The 20,876-nt window shown below is 44.6% G+C and overlaps 1 protein-coding gene across 3 annotated transcripts in view; it reads left to right on the forward strand.

The window, feature by feature from the left end:
* HSF2BP (heat shock transcription factor 2 binding protein) overlaps positions 1-20,876 on the forward strand; it is a 100,307-nt gene that overhangs the window by 58,058 nt on the left and 21,373 nt on the right. For 2 of the 3 annotated variants that reach the window (XM_064578243.1, XM_064578246.1), the window contains one exon: positions 3,102-3,205. In XM_064578243.1, coding sequence (XP_064434313.1) covers positions 3,102-3,205 — 104 coding nt within the window. Of the gene's footprint in view, positions 1-3,101; positions 3,206-6,907; positions 7,067-20,876 lie in introns of all 3 variants that reach the window. The other variant, XR_010407385.1, reaches the window with a different exon arrangement.

The following is a 20,876-nucleotide window of genomic DNA, read 5'->3' on the forward strand; positions in this document are numbered from 1 at the left end:
TCTGAGAAGTGGGCATCACCGCTCTGGAGGGTGCTAGTCTAGTGTTGTCTTCTTGAACCTGGTAGCATTGCCTTACTTTGAAAATGCCCATCAAAATAGGGAGAGAAAGACTGTCTCTGCATGCTGAGGCTTTCAGTCGCTGGGGATTGGTTCACTTTCCATATTTAAACTGAGTGCTTACCGTGTCCCAGGTCCTGAATAAGCTGTGGCACTTAGAAACCAGCTATTTCGGGGCGCCTGGGTGGCTCAGTCATTAAGCGTCTGCCTTCGACTCAGGTTGTGGTCCCGGGGTCCTGGGATCGAGCCCCGCATCGGGCTCTCTGCTCGGCGGGAACCCTGCTTCTCCCTCTCCCACTCCCCCTGCTTGTGTTCCCTCTCTCGCTGTCTCTCTGTCAAATAAATAAGTAAAAATCTTAAAAAAAAAAAAAAAAAAAAAAAGAAACCAGCTATTTCAACAGAAAACTCCTAACAAGCACTTTCTGTGGCATGCATGTATGCATATACCACAGTTTATTTAATCAGACCCTTGTTAGTGGACTGAACCACTTATTGATTTTTTTTGCCTCAGGCTCCAATGTGTCTTGGCATGACACTGTTACTGATCCCATCTTTATTTAAAATTTTGATCAAGTGCTTATTATGGAATTTTTGCAGTACTTTTGATTTTTTAAAAATTTGCTTTACAATACATTTAAAAGAATCTGGCTACTGAATATTTTGGCGCCCCTTAAGATTTGCCCCCAAAGCAAGTGCTTTACTCTCTGCACCCCAGGGGGCTCCGCTGGTTAACTGTTCGGTCCTACACTGGATGTTGCAGATCTTCATTGACTGTGGATTCTGTTACCTTTTCCTGAAGAGATTGAGTGTTTGTCCTAGCAGGTAGTTAGCTTTACCGGACTCTTAAACCCTGGCTACCCTGGGGCGCCTGGGTGGCTCAGTCGTTAAGCGTCTGCCTTCGACTCAGGTCATGATCCCAGGGTCCTGGGATCGAGTCCCACATCGGGCTCCCTGCTCTTCGGGAAGCCTGCTTCTCCCTCTCCCACTCCCCCTGCTTGTGTTTCTGCTCTCGCTCTCTCTCTCTCTGTCAAATTAATAAATAAAATCTTTAAAAAAAAACAAAACAAAAAAAACCCTGGCTACCCTGAGGTGATCAACAGAATCTGTGCCCCATCCTTGGTTTTTCAGCTGCCACTGTCCACGGGGCCTCTTCGTGGCTGCCTTGCAGAGGTGTGGTATCCCGGCTGTGGCCCCAGCTGTAGTCCCTCCTGTCTGGGCTTCCTCCTTCCCACACCTGTGCTCTGCTCCTGCTCTGTTTGGTACCTGTCCTTACCTCCTGCCCCTGTGTCAGTTTCCCCAAACTTTCATTGTATGATTGTTACAGTTTCATTTTTTATAAGTTCTAGGTTCTCCTTTGAATTGGCTAGACATTTATAATACTCAGTAGCTCCTTGATGGTGTTTTGAATTTCTTTTTATGTTATTTGTACCTACTAAACATACCCATTTTCTATTCTATGATACTTCTAGTATCTGAGCATTCTTTTTTTAAATTTTGGTTCTCATTGGTTTTTTGTGCTGTTGATTATGGGTCTTGGTTTTCATGATTTTGTGATTTTTGTTATGAACTCCCATTTGTTAGTACTGTGTTTGTGGGAATTCTTTGAAGATCAGATTGAGGGTCCTTCCTTCAAGAGGATGTTTACTTTGGCCAGGCAGCTGGAGGAGCTCCTATCCCACCTCTCCTTTTTTTTTAAAAAAAAAAAAAAAAAAGAGGTTGGGAGGAACAGAGGAAGAGGGAGAATCTTAAGCAGGTTCCCTGCCTAGTGTGTGAGCTCAACTCGCGACCCTGAGATCATGACCTGAGCTGAAAACAAGCGTCAGACCTTAACCGACTGAGCCACCCAGGTGCCCCTCCCAGCTCTCCTTTGTATTAAAATTACATGGCTTGTCGATTTTCAGGCCATACAGAAAGTATGGATTCATGCCAAGCTTGAAAGCTTACTCTTCCCTAGCTTTGTGTGGGGGTCTGTGACCTGAGTCCCTGTCTTGCGTTGGTCTGAGGCTTTTCCTTCTGTCCCTCTGCACGAAGCCACTCTGTTGCACTGAAGCTGTGTGATTCAGGAATCTATCCTCTTTAGCGCAGGTCTCCCTGAATTTGCTCTCACCGAGTTCTTGATCAGGAATGCTTTCCCTTCACTTCTTGCAAGCTCTTCCATTCTTTCAGGGGTTTGCAAAATCTTTGTATAGTCTTTTTTCAAAAAATTGCTTTGCACTGTGAAGTTTGGGGATCTCTGTATTCTACAGTTATGTTAGAAACCTTGTCTGATAGTTTTTCAGTTTTCATTAGACTCTAACTTACTGTAAAGTTGTGGTCAGTTCAGAAGATAGCTTGTAAGATCCTGGGCGCCTGGGTGGCTCAGATGGTTAAGCGACTGCCTTCGGCTCAGGTCATGATCTCAGGGTCCTGGGATCAAGTCCCGCATCGGGCTCCCTGCTCCTTGGGAGCCTGCTTCTCCCTCTGCCTCTCTCTCTCTCTAAAAAAAAAAAAAAAAAAAGAAGATAGCTTGTAAGATCCTGTTTAACTCTGGATACTGTCTTGTTGCTTGTTAGAGATGGTTGGGGTTGTGGTGCTCTTTGTCCCTGATGCTGTGGATTAAACACACTTACATGGCCTGCGCCGGCTACCCAGACATCATGGATAATGTTCATTGAATGAAAAGATAGGATTAAATTGTAAGCAGCTGAATTGAACTGTTAGAGCACAGTATACTTATGAAGCGAGGGCCGCCTGTGTGTAAATGCAGGAGTGGTCTCGGTAAATCTGGTCTTGAGGTTTCCTGTGGGACCCTCTCTGCAGTTGTGTCCCTTGATTATGTGCACTTCTACGAGGTGGTTTTCTGTGGACCCCTTGCCGGAGCTTCCAGTTCTCCTGTAACATCCCAGGGAGCGGTATTATTTCACGTACGTCCCGCCTATGGTGCCTGTCACCCAGCCTGCAGAATGGGGCATCTGCAGTGTAGGGAAGCCCTGTTCACCAGCAGGAGTATTTAGGGTGAGACTTCACGTGGGGCATCATCTCAACCTGTCTCCTTTCCATTTCAGGTTACTGCTGATGTCCCTGTACAACGTGAGCATCAACCTGAAAGGCTTGAAGTACATCAGCGAGAGCCCGGGATTCATCCCGCTGCTGTGGTGGCTTTTGAGTGGTGAGGAGAGGGTTTCCCTGTAAATCTTCTCGTACCGCGGGTGCACCTGTTTCTCTCTGGCCAGAGGAAGGTGTAAAGTATTAGAAATATTGGGATTGATTGTCCTAAGGTGTTAGCATTCTTTAAAAACAGATTTCAAACTATAGAGAACTCGGTGGTGTGCTAGGTTATTTCTAGTTCTGCTTCTGAAGTACTGCTTTCAGTGTAGTTATGATTCTGTGACACACAGAAAAATTATCTTTAAACATTTATTTTTATTTTTATTGTTTTTGAAGATTTTTATTTATTTGAGAGAGAGAGAGAGCACACAAGCAGGGGGAGGGGCAAAGGGAGAAGCAGACTCCCCGCTGAGCAGGGAACCTGATACGGGACTTGATCCCAGGACCCTGGGATCATGACCTGAGCTGAAGGCAGATGCTTAACCGACTGAGCCACCCCGGCACCCCCAAAGAAAGATTATGTTATAAAGCAGCTGGTAAAGGGCATTCACCTGTCCCTTTGTGGACAAAACAGCGCTGTGTGTTGTCTAGGGCTCTGAATGTCAGGTGAAGGAATGTGGGGAAAAAGAAATCTGAGATTACAGCTCTGAAGTTACGTATGTGTTATGTGTATGTGGAGTTTTTGTTTTCTCTGAAATAAAAGCTCTCTCTACTGTTTCATTTTCTCTCTGACCACTAATTAATTACTTAATTAATTTATATTTTATTTAAAAAAATTTTTATTTCAGTGTAGTTAATATACAGTACTATATTAGTTTAAGATGTATAATGTAGTGATTCAACACTTCTCTGTATTACTCAGTGCTCATCAAGATAAGTGTCCTCTTACTCCCCATCACCTGTTTCCCCCATCCCCTACCTACCTCCCCTCTGGTGACCATCAGTTTGTTCTCTATAGTTGAGTCTGTTTCTTGGTTTGTCTCTTTTTTCCCCCATTTGCTTATTTGTTTTGTTTCTTAAATGCCACATATGAATGAAATCATGTGATACTGTCTTTCTCTAACTTATTTCACTTAGCATGATACTCTCTAGCTCCATCCATGTTGTTGCAAATGGTAAGATTTCATTCTATTTTATGGTCGAGTAATATTCCACTGTGTATATATATATATATATAGATAGATAGATGTATATATACATCTATCTATATATATACTGCATTTTCTTTATTCATTCATCAGTCGATGGACACTTGGGCTGTTTCCATAATTTGGCTATTGTAGATAATGCTGCTATAAATATAGGAGTGCACATATCTTTTCAAATTAGCGATTTCATATCCTTTGGTTAAATATCCAGTAGTGCAATTGCTGGATCGTAGAGTAGTTCTATTTTTAAATTTTGGAGGACCCTGCATACTGTTTTCTAGAGCAGTTGTACAGTTTGCATTCCCACCAGCAGTGCATGAGGGTTCCTTTTTCTCCACATCCTTGCCAACACTTATTATTGCTTGTGTTGTTGATTTTAGCCATTCTGACAGGTGTGGGGTGATATCTCATTGTAGGTTTGATTTGCATTTCCCTGATGGTGAGTGATGTTGAGCATCTTTTCATGTGTCTGTTGGCCATTTGGATGTATTCTTTGAAGAAATGTCTGTTGATGTCTTCCCATTTTCAACTGGATTATTTGTGTTTTGGGTTGAGTTATATCTGTTCTTTATATATTTTGGATACTTACCCTTTATCAGATGTGTTACTTGCAAATATCTTCTCCCATTCTGTAGGTTTCTTTTTAGTTTTGTTGATGGTTTCTTTTGCTGTGCAGAAGCTTTTTTTTCTCTCTCTTTTTTTTAAGTAGGCTCCATGCTCAGTATGGAGCCCAGCGTGCAGCTTGAACTCACAACCCTGAGACCAAGACCTGAGCAGAGATCAAGAATCAGACGCTTAATCAACTGAGCCACCTAGACACCCTGAGAAGCTTTTTATCTTGATGAAGTCCCACTAGTTCATTTTTGCTTTTGTTTCCCTTGCCGCAGGAGACATACCAAGAAATATGTTATGGTCAATGTCTGACCACGAATTTAACCTAAAATTTTCTCCCAATTTGTTCATCATAACTTTTAACGCTATGTATTTAGCAGGTTCATATTTCACTTAGGTGTGCAAAATATGGACTTTCCTTATTTCCGCATAATTTAGGTAGATCTCTGTTTGAGCTTCAATTCTACTTGGTGGTGAATGCTTATTTTTTGTAACAGCTTTTTTCAGTTATAATTGCTACACAATAAACTGCACACATTTAAGGCAAACGATTGATAAGTTTTAATGTAAATATGTACCTGTAAAATCATCACTGCAATAAAGAGAGTGAAGGTGGGCATCACCTCCAGGAGGTACCTGTGCTCCTTGGTGGTCCCTCCCTCCCACCCCTCTGCTCCCCTTTTCCCAAATTCACCCCCTTTCTGCACTATAAATTGTTTTCATTTTCCACGGGTTTATATACCTGACATCATATATCTTGTATTCTGTTTGCCTAGCTTCTCTCATTCAACGTGACTATTTTGAGATCCATCCATGTTATTATTGTGGACTAATAGTTGACTGCTTTTTATTGCTAAGTAGTGTTCTATGCTGTGGGTATACCACAATTGCTTTATTTATTCAGGTGTTGATAGACCTTTGGGTTGTCTCCAGGTTTTGGCTATTATACATGAAGCTGCTATAAACATTCTAGTATGTCTTTGCATGGATGTATGCTCTCACTTCTCTTGGGTAAATACCTGGGAGTGGAATGTTTGGGTGTGTGGTAAGTGTATGCTACCATTTTGCACACCCCCGGGGCAGCTCGTCAGTGTTCAGCTGCTGGGCATCCTCATTGGTGCTTGTATGGTCTTTCTATTTAACTTTAGACACTCCAACAGGGTCATAGTGCTACCTTGCTGTGGCCTTAATTTGCATTTTTGTTATGACTAATAATGCTGAGCATCTTTTCATGTGCTCATTTCCTGTCCGTGTATCTTCTCTGATAAGGTATCTTTTCATATCTTTCACCCATTTAAAAAAATTGGGTTGTTTTAATTGAGTATCGAGAATTCTTTGTGTATTCTGGACACAAATCCAAATATTGGATACAAATGCAAATATTTTCTCCTGGCCTCTGGCTTGTCTTTTCATTTTCTTAAGGGCATCTTCAAAGAAAGTTGGAGGTTCTTAATTTTTTTTTTTTTTAAAGATTTTATTTATTTATTTGAGAGAGAGCATGAGAGGGAAGAGGGTCAGAGGAAGAAGTAGACCCCCCATTGAGCAGGGAGCCCGATGCGGGACTCGATCCCGGGACTCCAGGATCATGACCTGAGCCGAAGGCAGTCGCTTAACGGACTGAGCCACCCAGGCGCCGTCTTAATTTTTTTTAATAAAAATTTATTTATATATTATTTTAGAGTGAGAGAGTGAGAGTGAGAGCAGGGGGAGGGGCAGAGGGAGAGAGAATCCCAAGCAGACTCCCCACTGGGCGCAGAGCCTGACGTGGACATGGGACTCAATCTCATGATTCTGAGATCACGACCTGAGCCGAAATTGAGTTGGACACTTAACCGAACTCCGCCCCCAGGAACCCCAGGGTCTTAATTTTGATGAAGTTTAACTTATTCTTTTTCTTTTATGAATTGTGCTTTTGGGGTAGAAATCTTTGCCAAACTCAAGTTCACAAATATTTTAAATTTGTTTTCCTTTAATAGTTCTATAATTCTGCATCTTACATTCAGGTCTCTGATCCATTTTGGACTACTATTGGCATGCGGCAAGAGGCGGGAGTCCCAGTTCTTGTGTTACGTAAGGCTGCCTGGTTGGTGTGATGCTGTTTGTTGTGAAGGCTCTTTTCTCCGCTGGATGGCCTCTGCATCTCTGTTGAAAATCATGACAGTGTATGTGAGGGTGTGGTTTTGGGCTCGCTCTTCTGTTCCATGGATCCATTTTTGTATCATTATGCCAATACCATACTGCATAATAAATCTTTTTTTTTTTTTTTTAAAGATTTTATTTATTTTTTTGACAGAGAGAGAGACAGTGAGAGAGGGAACGCAAGCAGGGGGAGTGGGAGAGGGAGAAGCAGGCTTCCCAAGGAGCAGGGAGCCCGATGCGGGGCTCGATCCCAGGACCCCGGGATCACGACCCTAGTCGAAGGCAGACGCTTAACGACTGAGCCACCCAGGCGCCCCTTATACTGCATAATAAATCTTAAAGTCAGGTACTGTTAATCTAATTTTTTCAAAGTTGTTTTGGCTATTTCTAAGTTCTTTTCATTTCCAGATAAATTGAGAATCAGCTTGTCACTTTCTACCAAAAAAAAATCCTGTTGAGATTTTTATTGGGATTGTGTTGTATTGACATTTCATTTGGGGAGAATTGACATTTTAGCAATATTGGATCTTTCAATCCATGAACACGGTATATATGTCTGTTTATTTAGATATTATTGGGAGACAGGGGTCTGTCATGTTTCTTTACGTCTTAAGAGCAGAGGAACTGACCTCCTTTGTTCCCGGCTGTCTTTGCAAGGATGCTTGTATAGTGAGCAAAGGGTGGGTTTGTGTACAAGCATGCAGCAAGGATAATGCTTCCCTCTAGGGCAGAGGTCAGGTAGGCTTACTACCCATTGTGAAAGATCTGGGGTTCCTCTTGTGTCATGCAACCCCCGGCTTGTGCGTGGCCCTGTGGAATTGGGTCTCACTGGACTGGCACAAGTGTGGATGTGGCCGTTGCTGGTGAGTAGTGCAGTTCTTGGTCTTGGACTCCGGAGGCTGGTGCCTCTCTGCCAGCGCCTGTGAAACTATAGGCTGCTGACCTCTTAGCTGGCAGATAGGGTCAGACCCGCATTGCATGATAACCCCTACCCACCAGGGCTGGATGCTTCACCAAACAGCTTTTCTTCTCTTGAGAATGTGGACTAAGGGACCCATGGGATCAAAGCTGGGTCATGGGCCTGACCTATGAGATAATCCAGGCTGGTTGTCATGGGCACACGATGGACACTGTGCCTGTGGGAAGGGATGGGGTGGTGAGAGGGAGAGGCTAATTAGATGAGAGTACCTGATCCTTCTTGAGTGCCAGTCACTGTTTTAAGTGCTTTACATATAGTTACAGATTGATTTCTCTCAATACCATGATAAGGTAAATATTATAATTTTTCTTTTATAGATTAGGCAGCTGGAGCACATAGGGGCGAAGTAACTCGCCCCGGGTTATAGAGTCACTGAGTGGGAACCCTGAGAGTTGGGCTCCAGACCCCATCTCTTGGCCACCCTGTTGGACTGCTGCTTTGCAGGAAGCACCTCAGACATGAAGCCTTAGTCCTGGGTGACTTCCTGCCTTTGCCTGCCACTGGGTCGGCTTGGCTTGGCCTTGGAGATGGGTGTCCTGAATCCCTGTGCCTCTCTCTATTTAAGCTAGCTTGCAGCCAGTGATCCTTCAGCACCTTCTGCCAGCTGTTTACTTTCTCATCAAAACAGGGCCTTAGGGGCGCCTGGGTGGCTCAGTTGGTTAAGCGACTGCCTTCGGCTCAGGTCATGATCCTGGAGTCCCGGGATCGAGTCCCGCATCGGGCTCCCTGCTGGGCAGGGAGTCTGCTTCTCCCTCTGACCCTCCTCCCTCTCATGCTCTCTGTCTCTCATTCTCTCTCTCGCAAATAAATAAAATCTTTAAAAAAAAAAAACAAAAAAAAACAGGGCCTTAGGCTAAATGTTCTCTAGAGCCTCTTTTAGCTCTGGTGCTCCAGAAATTGTCCACGGCTGAGTGAAAGTAGTCATGAGTCTCACTTTGTTTTGTACAGCCCTCTAGATCCAAGTAGCCCAAGAGTGTCAGTTCCTGACTCTCCCCAGAGATGGTGCTCTTTGACCAGGGTGGTGGTTCCTGCTTAAACCCTGGGTCACGCACAGTAGGGGACCGTGGTAAAGTTGCCTTAATGCCATTTTTCCCCACTGTGGCATCGGGCTTCCTTGTCCATGAAGACAGTTGCTTGTTGTTTTGACACGGTGAGCACAGCCCAAACCCTAATAAATCTTTTGCAAGGTTATTTTGCCTGATATCTTTAGAGTTGTTATCACAGTCAAACAAAGACAAGGTCTAGTAAGCCCAGGATGTTTGACCTCTGAATTCTGTATGGAATTACTTCAGCTTAAAAACTGAAATGTGTTATGGAATTTGGTGCATATTTTAGGAGAGTGAATATATATTTTCTTATATAATAGGAAAATAGGAACAAAAATAGCCTCCTGAAAAGTAAGGTGTGTTTTTTGGTGCTCGACAGTGGTGGTGTGATTGTTTTCAGAATTTTAGACTCTTGTAACTGCTTAGAGCTAGGAGAGAATTTGAAAACTGGCTTCTTGTACCCCTTTGCTTTTAGGTAGATCTGCTTTATGAAATATACTAGAGAAATAAAGATCTCTAGTTTTTAGAAGATCTAGGAAAAAAGATTTAATTACTTCTCTCAATAATGGGGTCCTACTTTTATCAGTTCTCAGTTGGGGGACTGGATGTATTTTAAAGCAGATCGACTTTGGACGCATTTGACTCAGATTAAAATTGCAGATTTTCTACTTGGGAATTCACCTACCCTTTTAGAATCCCACTTTTCTGATCTGCAAAATGAAGATTTCTACCTCAAGGGTCTTAGTGTATATTAACATGCAATCTGCCTGGGCCAACACCTCACAGTCGGTGTTAAATAGTTGTCACTTTCCCTTTTTATGCCTCATCTAAATCTTTCATGCTGCAGTGAAAGCTCATTTTCTTTTATTTCCTTTGACCTAAAGGTGGCAAGTTGCTATCAAGTACCTGGACTTCTTGGATCCAGAGTACAGGACCAGTTGCTGTTAATCATCCCTGACTTAATAACTTCATTTCCTTTAACGTTTGTTGATTTCATTTTCCTTCCCTTTGTTCAGCTATGTGGCTGGCTTTTCCCCAGGCTTTCTCCACATTCTTAACATTCCTCTTAGGCTGCAGAACTAGCATAGAACGCCAGCGAATGGCTGACGAGGACAGGGTGTCTTGGGATGATGACCACATGTTATGTAAATGCTAAGGCAAACTAGTATTTTGATCACACTTCTAACTTTTTAGCTCTGTATTTCCTACCATGCTGACAGTGTTGGATAGGAAGGCTTTTGCCTCCCACCTCATAGTTACTCAGTTTGTCTAAGCAATGTGAGACATTGATAGTCCTACCAGGCCTCTGTCCTGAACTCCATACTCACATCTCCAGCTATCTACTTGCTATCTCCACACATGGTATCTGATAGACATTCAGACGTTTCCATGTGCACGACCCCTAGCAGGCATCCAGATGGCTCCACGTGGACATCTAATGCACACTGAGACTCAGTGTGTTCAGACTCCATTCCTAATCTTCCCCAAGCTGACCTCTTGTCATGGCCTTCCCATGACCACTCTATTTCGATTTCTCAGGCCTTTAAAAACCTTACAGTGAATCTCATCTCCTTTTCCTTTCACACCCACATCCAATCTGTTAGGAAATCTTGATGGCTCCACTTTGAAAATCTGTCCAGAATCTGACCACCATTTCCCACTCCCAGCTGGTTTTGAGCCTCCCTCATCTTTCCTTTACACAACTCCAGCAGCTTCCTCCAGATCTCCCTACTGTCCATCTTTGTAGGGCATGAATTGGAAGCCAAGGGTATGATGGAATGGATCCCAGACCAACTCTCCTTACTGAAAACAGTCAAAATGCTGAGTGAGATGTAAAAAAAATGTAAAAATTTGCCCTTCTGAGCTAGAAAAATGGTAATTGTATCCAAAGCCCATAAGCCAAGTGGAAGTGGGACGCCAGAGAAGTTAAGAGACCTGAGCTAATGCCTGCTTTGAGGACATTTGTCAAAATGACCTTCAGTTTCCACGGCCTCACAGAGTGTGGGGACAGGAAACAAAGACCAAGTCCCATCCCAGATGAGTAGCCCCGTAGGGACTCCCAAAGGCATTTACCAACATTGCAGGGGTAAACTGAGGATACTCCTCCAACCCTTGGGGACTGCAGGAAAATTGCTTTTAGGGGAGGTCATCGAGAGGACATGACTGCTGGCTGGCCCTTGGCAACTGGAGGCTTCTCACCACCCCCCACCCCATCCTTGGAATGTGCATGCTGCTTGTCTTCCCTGCTCACACAAGCTGTCCCAAGGACATAGCCTTGAGATAGAGATGTGGTGTTGAGACCATTTTGATGGTATATATGACTGAACCCCACTTGTGGCCTCTATGTAAACTTTCTTTTTTTGAAGATGGAAGTGTTTTTATGTATTTATTTTTTAATTTTTTAGAGTTTTATTTAAAGTCTAGTCAGTTAACACAGTGTTATATTAGTTTCAGGTGGTACAAGGTAAGTGGTTCAGCACTTCCATACAACACCTGATGCTCATCACGACAGGTGCACTCCCTCATTCCCATCCCGTTTTCACCCATCCCCCACCCTCCTCCCCTCTGCTGACCATCAGTGTGTTCTCTGTAGTTAAGAGTCTCTCTTTTTTTTTGTCTTTGCTTGTTTGTTTCTTAAATTCCACATATGAGTGAAATCATATGGTATTTGTCTTTTTCTGAGACTGACTTATTTCACTTAGCATAATACTCTCTAGCTCCATCCATGTTGTTGCAAATGGCAAGATTTCTTTCTTTTTTATGGCTGAGTAATAGTCCATTGTGTATATACATATACCACATCTTTATCCATTCATCAGTGGATGCACACTTGGGCTGTTTCCATATTTTGGCTATTGTTGATAATGCTGCTATAAAATACATCAGGGTGCGTGTATCCCTCTGAATTAGTGTTTTTGTATTCTTTGGGTAAATAGCTAGTAGTGCAATTGCTGGATTGTAGGGTAGCTCTATTTTTAAGTGTTTTTTTTTTTAAGATTTTATTTATTTATTTGACAGAGAGACACAGTGAGAGAGGGAACACAAGCAGGGGGAGTGGGAGAGGGAGAAGCAGGATTCCCGCCGAGCAGGGAGCCCGATGCGGGGCTCGATCCCAGGACCCTGGGATCATGACCTGAGCTGAAGGCAGATGCTTAACGACTGAGCCACCCAGGTGCCCCTATTTTTAAGTTTTTTATTCTGGTGGGTGAGTGTGGGGACCCACAGGTCTTGTGGCTGGCTGAGACAAGCCTTGTGTATACGTTCCCTTTGCTTATTAAACCTGCCAGTGGCCGTCCTGGAGTGACCAGCCTTTTTCTGTGGTCTTTCCTTGCCCTCCATCTTCAGGGGCTGATCTCAGGTTACACCCAGTAAACTCCTAGGAGGTTGTGAACTAACAGTTGTCTGTTTGACCTTTGGTACTGGGTATAGTGGAGGAAGATCTCTTCTGCACCTTTACCACCCTAGGTTGGTGTTCATGCAGCTTTGAAGCCTTAATTCAGACCTCTTGGGTGGTCCTCATTTAGAGAACAGTCTTCTGTGGAGAATTCTTTGACTTGAACTGAGTCCTTAAAAAATTGTTACAGCTAACGTTTTAAGAACCTGAGCTCACATATTAAAAATCACAAAAAACATGGAAAACATCACTAGTGAAATAACAAATAATATAGACTTGCAGAAGTTTTCAGATATAAGAATTATTGGATCAGTATAAAATAAGTATGTTTAATATGTTTCAAGAAATAAAGGAAGGGATTACTATATGAGTAAAGAGTAAGAGATTATAGAAATGACCAGGCAGATCTGAAAAAGGGCCAAATAATATTTTTGGAGATAAACAGTGTAATGATTAGAATTATAAATTTATTAGACAATTTAACAGCAGATTATACATAGTTGAAGAGATAATTAAATTGATACGGACATCTGTAGAAATTATCAAGAACGGAGCACAGAGAGAGATGGAAAATAGGAGCAGATAGGGTGTGGAGTGGAGATGAAGAATGTAACCCATGACCAGCCGAAGTTCTGGGAGGACAGCAGGTGGAAACCACATTTGTTTTTTTTGTTTGTTTGTTTGTTTGTTTTTAAAGATTTTATTTATTTATTTGACAGAGAGAGAAAGCGCACAAGCAGGGGGAGCGGGAGAGGGAGAAACAGGCTTCCTGCTGAGCAGGGAGCCTGATGCGGGGCTCGATCCCAGGACCCTGGGATCATGACCTGAGCTGAAGGCAGACGCTTAACCACCTGAGCCACCCAGGCGCCCCTAGAAACCACATTTGAAGAGAGAATGGTTGAGAAGTTTGCCAAACTTGTTTACTTAATGTGGGAAGTCCACCTGCTTGTAAGCGGGATGAATGAAAAGAGCTCTCTCCTTGGACACATTGTAATGAAAACCACAGAATCTTAAGGATAGAGATGGTCTTAGGGGCAGGTGGACAGCAAAGATGTGGCTTCAGGGGGTGGCACTTTGGATGCTAGTGGACCCCCCATGGTAACGATGTCCCATCTTATGCTCGGACAGAGTAGCTGCTGACCTGAGTGTGCATGGGTCCTCCCCCCACAGATATTCTTCACAGCAGGGGTGAGATGGACCTGAGACTGTCTCTATAGCCCTACCCAGGGTGTACGTCAGGAAGAGTGTGGTCTCAGATGGCAAGTATGCGAGAGGGAGTGTGAGGGCCAGAGGGAGAAGCAAATGTGTGGGTAAGTCTAAGTAACATGGACCGTATGAAGGAAACAGAAAACCAAAGCAATGGGGTTAGAACACCAGGAGCAGGACAGCAGCAGGGCACTGGGTGGAGCGAGGCAGGTCTCTGCTTTATGAATGTGGTCCTGCCCAGGGGTGGCGGAGGGCGGGGGCGGGGGCAGCAGGAACGGCTGACTCCAGACTTCGATGGCTCGGGTGCAGGTTAATGTGTAGATAATAGAAGCAGAACGTACACCCGTAAGTAACATGAATACAGGCTAAACTGGAATGTTGAAAAGTAATTCAAAAGGTGGTGAGAGAGAGAAAACAAAAAACAATAGGATAAGAGAAGTGACCAGCTCAGGTGTGCGTGCAGTTACAGGAACTGTAAATGGGCCCCATGACCCACTTAAAACATAGTAATGTCAGGGGCGCCTGGGTGGCTCAGTTGGTTAAGCGACTGCCTTCGGCTCAGGTCATGATCCTGGAGTCCCGGGATCGAGTCCCGCATCGGGCTCCCTGCTCAGCGGGGAGTCTGCTTCTCCCTCTGACCCTCCCCCCTCTCATGTGCTCTCTCTCATTCTCGCTCTCTCAAAATAAATAAATAAATCTTTAAAACAAAACAAAACAAAAAACAAAAAAACATAGTAATGTCAGACTGTGTTCGAGACAGTCATTGACAAAATTTATGTTTATAGTGATTCCAGCTAGGACTTGAGACTACATAAAGCCTGAGAGTAAAAGGAAAACATACCAGGCAGATTCTTATCAGTTCATCAGAAGGATATAACAATTGTGAATTTATATATATGCACTTCCTAATATAGTCTCAAAATAGAAGAAAAAACTATAGAGTTTTGGGTTATAAAGCAGGTCTCAACAAATTTCAGATGATCAGAATCATGTGGAATATCTTCTTTGACCGCAGTACAGTGAAGCTGGAAATTAGTGACCAAAAAATTAGTAGAATCCCACATCTAGGGCGCCTGGGTGGCTCAGATGGTTAAGCGTCTGCCTTCGGCTCAGGTCATGATCTCAGGGTCCTGGGATCGAGTCCCGCATCGGGCTTCCTGCTCCTTGGGAGCCTGCTTCTCCCTCTGCCTCTCTCTCTGTCTCTCATGAATAAATAAATAAAATCTTTAAAAAAAAAAAAAAAAAAGAATCCCACATCTAGAAATTAAGTAACCCATAAGTAAAAGAAGAAATCATAATAGAAATTAGATATTTTGAACTGAACAATAAAGATATTACATATCAAATGGTGAAATGCATCTAAGTATTTAGTAGAAATTTTATTAGTTTAAGGAGGAAGGCAGAAAATTAATGAGCTGAACATCTACCATAAAGATTTTTTAAAAAGTTGAAACAACCCAAATACAGTACAAGGAAGAAAATAGAAAAGTAGAAATGAACAGGCTATTACTAGCAGGTTCCATAGCAGGTTTGAGCTGGTGGTGGAAAGCATCAGCAAACTGCAGGCTGGACCAACAGAGACCATCTGGTCTGAGGGATAGAAACAGAAAAGAGTGAAAAAAGTGCTGGAAGCTCAGAGGCCTGTGGGACACTGTGGAGCATACCAGTATGTGCAGAGTCCCTAAAGGAAATACGGGAGAGAAAGAAAAAGAAAAAACTATTTGAAGAAATGTCTGAAAACTTCCTCACGTTGATGAAGAACAGTCTATACATCCGAGAAGTACAGTGCACTCCAACCGGGGTAAACACAGATTTACATCTAGACGTATCACAGTCGAACTGCTCATATTTGAGACAAAGAAAACATCTCGAAATCAGCAAGGAATCCACAACAAGATGAACAGCTCTCTGCTCTTCAGAAACAGTGGTCCTAATGCAGGGGGATGATCTGTCAAAGTTCTGAGAGTTAAGACTATAGCAAGAATTCTGTGTCCAGCTAAACTATTCTTCAAAAGTGGAGGTGAGCCACAAGCTGGATAAACAAAGACTGAGGCATTTTATTGCTAGCAGACCTTCTTTGCCAGAAAGGGAGTTCTTCAAGCTGGGAGAACACGACAGCAGGACATAGCCCTGATCCTTGCTGGGTGCTGCGTGGGACACACGGGGACGGCTGGGGTTTCAGAGCGGCTCTCTGTCCAAACTGCTGCCTGAGAGACTTGTAGCAAAAATTAGAGGTCTTCTCCCACTCCTGGGTATTTACTGAAAAGAACTAAAAACAGGATCTTGAAGAGCTATTGTACATCCATATTCATGGCAGCGTGACTTACGAGAGCCGAGATACGGAGGCAACCAAAATGCCCATTGGCTGAATGGACAGAGGAGAGGTGGGGTATGCACAGTGGGACCTTGCTCGGCCACAGAACAGAAGGACACCCTGACCCCTGCGGCAACGTGGTTGAAGCTTGGGGACATGATGCTGAGTGAGCTAAGCCGGTCCCAGACCGATTCTGCAAGAGTCCACTCATAGGAGGTATGCAAAACAGTCACGCTCAGAAACCAAAAGTAGAATGCTGGGCGCCAGGGCAGGGGAATGATTCACGGGAACACACTGTCAGATTTACAAGATGAACAGAATCCTGAAGACAGACGGACAGTGGGGATGGTGGCACAAGAGTGTGTGAATGGACTTAGCACCACGGACCTGTACCCTTGAAAATGGTTAACAGGTAAGTTTTACCACAATAAAAAAATAAAACATTTCAAGTGTCAGCTGTAGAAGTATAGTAAAACCACATGGGAAGATAGTTGTAGTAGATCGTTGCCCAGAGAAAGTAGCTTCCCCAAACTGTGTAAACATGACCTGATTTGTATGAGGCATGCATACGTAAAATGGCCTATTAAAAAACCCCACAACTTTGACTCCCGCTCATCTGTCCGTGTTTGCTGCTCCTGCCCGTCTTCGAAGGCTCAGCCCAGGTCCTGCCTCGTGGGAGCCTTCGGCTGTGGCCCTAGCCCACAGTGTGCTCGTGTTCCTTTGGTTTCCGTTTTACTTGGAGACAATTTAACATTTTCATGTTCTTTTGTTTCACAAATGCCAGTTATCTCCAACTAGACCTAAGGGTTTTTTTTGGTAAGAACCAGATCTTAGTTTTCTTTGGAATTTCTGTGATCATAATCCTGCCTCTCCCAGTGCCCCTCAGCTGTGGCCTTGGGCCCATGAGCCATGGAAGCAGCCCTGCGCAGCCCAGCATCACTGGGAGCTGGGGTCTGGTTTCCCTCAGGCCATGGCTGCCCTGCCCTCGGGGCTCATCTTGCCTCCATCCAGGGTCTGCATTCCAGTTCTCCACCAGCCTGAGCCCTAACTGGATCTCAGGCTCTTCTGAATCCATGCCACCTTTTGCCCAGCCTCTGAGGCTCTTTGCCATGGCCTGCAAGCAGTTAGCTACCCACATGTGGCCCAGCATCGTCAGCAGACCCCTCCTGTTCTGCACACTCCTCAGGGTGAGCATACAGCCTAGACTGAGACTGGTGGTGGCCTGATTGGCCCCTGGGCTGGGAAAGTTAGCCCTAGACTTAGTTTCTTTGGGGCTATCACCCTGTTTGCCCGTTATGCTCCTGTCCTCTTCCCCTGGAGCAGGCCTTCTGCACGGGCCACCAGTCAGCGAGGGACCCGGCAGTGCCAGGTGATGGTCTCCATGATGGGAGTGTGAGTGGATCAGGCCGGAGTCTTCCTTGCGGACTTTTCTGGCTAGAGCTGTGAAGAAGGCCACTCTGGGCCATGGAACCACCACTAGGCGCAGGTCTGTGCGGCCCATGGCAGTGTTCCTGGAGGAAGGCCATCTGTGCTGTCCATCACTGAAGCCACGGTAGAGGTGCTGAGACAAGAGACGCCAGCAGGAATCCAGCAGTTGGTCCGCTTCATCCTGTCCTTCCAAGTCCTGGTTCTTTAGCTTTTTCTCAGATTTCAAGGTACTCTGGAAGCGTCTGTGAATCACTCGTCTTGTTTTTCTTCAGTTAGTTCAAGCCTTGTTTTCCTTTTGGTCAGGGCCGTGTACCTCCCTCCTCCAGCCCACACCCTGATTCCACTTCATCTTCTTCCGTGACACCTGTCACCTTTGACAGAAAGCAGTTTCCCTCCTCATTCTTGGTGGTGGTTTGCTATCTGTCTTCCACACCAGAATGAAAGCTCTAGAGGGCAGGGATCTTCGTTTGCCTTGCAGATGGAACCCGGCACCTTTAACACATAGGAGGTGCTCAAAAATAGGTCTCAACTGAAGGAATGAAAGACCAGTTGGCATGAAGCTGTATATCATCTCAGGGATGAAAAGCCATTGTTTAAAATTTGGTTATATCACAGAGAAGATGGAGGGTTGGGTTGTATGTCTCTGGGTTATGTACACAGAGGGAGGTTGAGAGGTTTGGAGGCTAGGGAAAGTTATTTTCTCTTGCAGTTTGTCTTTAAATGGTGACTTTTCTGGCATAAAAGTAGGTTACTAAAATGTGAAATCTGCTTCATTTTTAGTGGTTTGTTTTAATATAGGCCCCTAATACTAGAATAATTTTCATGATCATTCTTTCCGTATGAATTCTGTGTTCGTCTTTAAGAAAAGACATCCCTGAATATTCTCCATCAGCTCATTAATGAGGGATCTGGTGCTTAGGGTTATTGCTCTTTTATCAGACTATGAAACCTCAGCGGATGAGATTGCTCACCTGATTTGCAGGCCTCCCAGCTGTGAACACTCTCTTGATGACATTAGTTATATAGCCTCTTGGAAGCCATTTATATTCAGAAGTCAAAAGAAACCCTTTAGAAGGTAAAAACTGGGGAGTTAGTGTTTACCAAATATTTGTTGGGTTATATTTCTTGGACACAAGTATAACATTGTAAGTGCTACAATTGTGGAGGAAAAGTTTGTGTCCCAAGGTCGTATGGTTCCAGTAGAGAGAGGTCCTGGCTGGACCAGCAGATACTGGGCCAGAGCGCCCTCTAGTCTTGCAGGCCTCACACCCCCAGCCGGAGTGTCCCAGCAGGCCACAGAGACCTATGTAGAGTAGAGCCATTGTCAGGGCACCAGATGCCATTGTGACTTCAACCCAGGAACAGCCCAGAAGGCAGGGACCCCCCACCCCCCTGCCCTTGCCAGTTTAATCTGGGAAGGTGCCCCTTAGAGCTCTGCTCACATTGCTGCGGGGTCCAGGGCTCTTCAAAGTCCTCTCTCATGCTGGGTCAGGTCCTAGCACTCTGAGATTACTGTCCCTTTCGTGCATGCCATAAAACTGGGCACTGGGCGGGTCACAGTGTAACACAGTTCCCGGCCTGGTGCAGCTGGGATTCAGAACCACATCACCTTTCTTCTGTCATGTATTTGGTTGTGTCTACATATCCAGGACTCTGTGGACAGCTTATCCAGCCCCTTTGTCTTCTTCCTTGTATCTAATTATTCAGGGCTTTAGTCTCCCTTTTATGGATCCTGTGACACAGAGAAAGAGATCCTAAACTTCAGTAAGGGCTTTTGTGGAAGAAAAAAAAGAAAGAAAGAAATCACCCACCTCCCCCTGTGCCCTGATAGTCACGCTTGGGTCTCTGTTCCTAAAGGTTGTAATTTAGTTGATTGGGAATGGGGCACAGGCTATCTGGGTGTTCACACCTGCCCAGTTCCCTTTAATGTGTGAGGCAAGTTGGAGGGTTAGTGTGCTGAGGCAGTCGTACAATCCTGTCATCGTGTGAGTGATTGGTTTCAGCTTCAGGCCTTCAGCTGGTCTGTGCATGGCACCCATCTGTCCACAGTCACTGGTCCACAGGTGGATGCAGGAGTGAAGTAGGCCCATCCAGACCCCAAGGATGGTGGAGAGGCTTCTCCCTCACTGGATAGGAACAAGGACGCACATTGTAGCTCAGCGTGAGGGAGGAGGGCAGCCTATAGGTGATTCTCTGGAGGGCAGGATGGAGAGAAGAACCAATCCAGGCCTTTGATGATGTAACCGAGCCACTGAATCCAGCCCAGCTTCTGCACTTGACAAGAGATGAAGGATTCTTACTGCTCAAGCCAGTTTGAGCTGCAGTCTTATACTTCCGGCTGAACTATTCTGACGCACTGTTCTGTAGTAAATCCAGTAAAATTTCCTAAATCGGGCCCAAGTTTCTCCATATGCAGAGTGAAGGCATATACAGAAGGTGCACTAGTTGGAGGTAACATCTACATTTGCTTGAAAACACACCCTGCCAGCACCATCTTACCTGCTTTTCTGTTCTTGACAAAGTGTGCAGTATGGAATCAAATAGAGAAGTCCACAGAGCCTCTGCATGTGCGAAGTGGAGGTGGAAGGAAGAGGTGCAAATCCTACTTGTTAGTTGGGTCTTGAGCCAAGTTTGGTGAGCAGCCTGTGCTCCCGGTCTCCATCTGTAGAACAGTGACGTTGGCACGAGCTTCAGAGCGCCTACGAGAGCTCAGCCCTCGGACCTCGAGTGGCCAGCACAGGACCTGGGTGGGGAGGCAGAGCCACACGGAGTCACCAGCATTTGTCCATTTTTGACCTATAATAATGGTAGCTGTTATGGTCTCAAGAGTGAGTGAAAGTTGGGAATGAGGATGTCATCAGGATAATTAAAAGCATTATTTTGGCTTCAAATAACATTCAGTGAAGTTTCTTTTTAAGCCGAGTTAGCTGTGTTTAACTTCATTTCTCACGACAGTAAACATCAGCCAAAAAAGTAACTTACGTGTTTAATTTTCAAGACTATGCACAGAGTGCTTAACTCTTAGGAACATAGATCATAATTATGTCATTCTTTAAGAAGTTTAGCATCACTAGGGCAAGGCTGTCATCTGTGAGGTTGGGTAGTGGAGGGTTGCCTTCTATAGGATTTTTTTTTTTAAGATTTTATTTATTTGTCAGGGGGAGAGGGAACACAAGCAGAGGGAGAGGAAGAGGGAGAAGCAGACTCCCCACGGAGCAGGGAGCCGATGCGGGGCTTGATCCCAGGACCCTGGGATCATGACCTGAGCCAAAGGCAGACGCTTCACCGACTGAGCCACTTGGGCACCCGCCTTCTGTATGATATTGTAAAATATGTGTGACTGGCTTAATATTTAATCCCTGGTAACCCACATCATGTTTGTGTTGTGAACAGCAAGGGAAGCCGATACGAATACAAGACTTTACCTGAGCGCTTGCTGCATGGCAGCCACTGACTTAGGCCCATA

The sequence above is a fragment of the Mirounga angustirostris genome, unplaced genomic scaffold, assembly GCF_029215605.1.
Source record: "Mirounga angustirostris isolate CCGP_5_RB_7025 unplaced genomic scaffold, mMirAng1.0.hap1 SCAF_1, whole genome shotgun sequence".
Taxonomy (NCBI): domain Eukaryota; kingdom Metazoa; phylum Chordata; class Mammalia; order Carnivora; family Phocidae; genus Mirounga; species Mirounga angustirostris.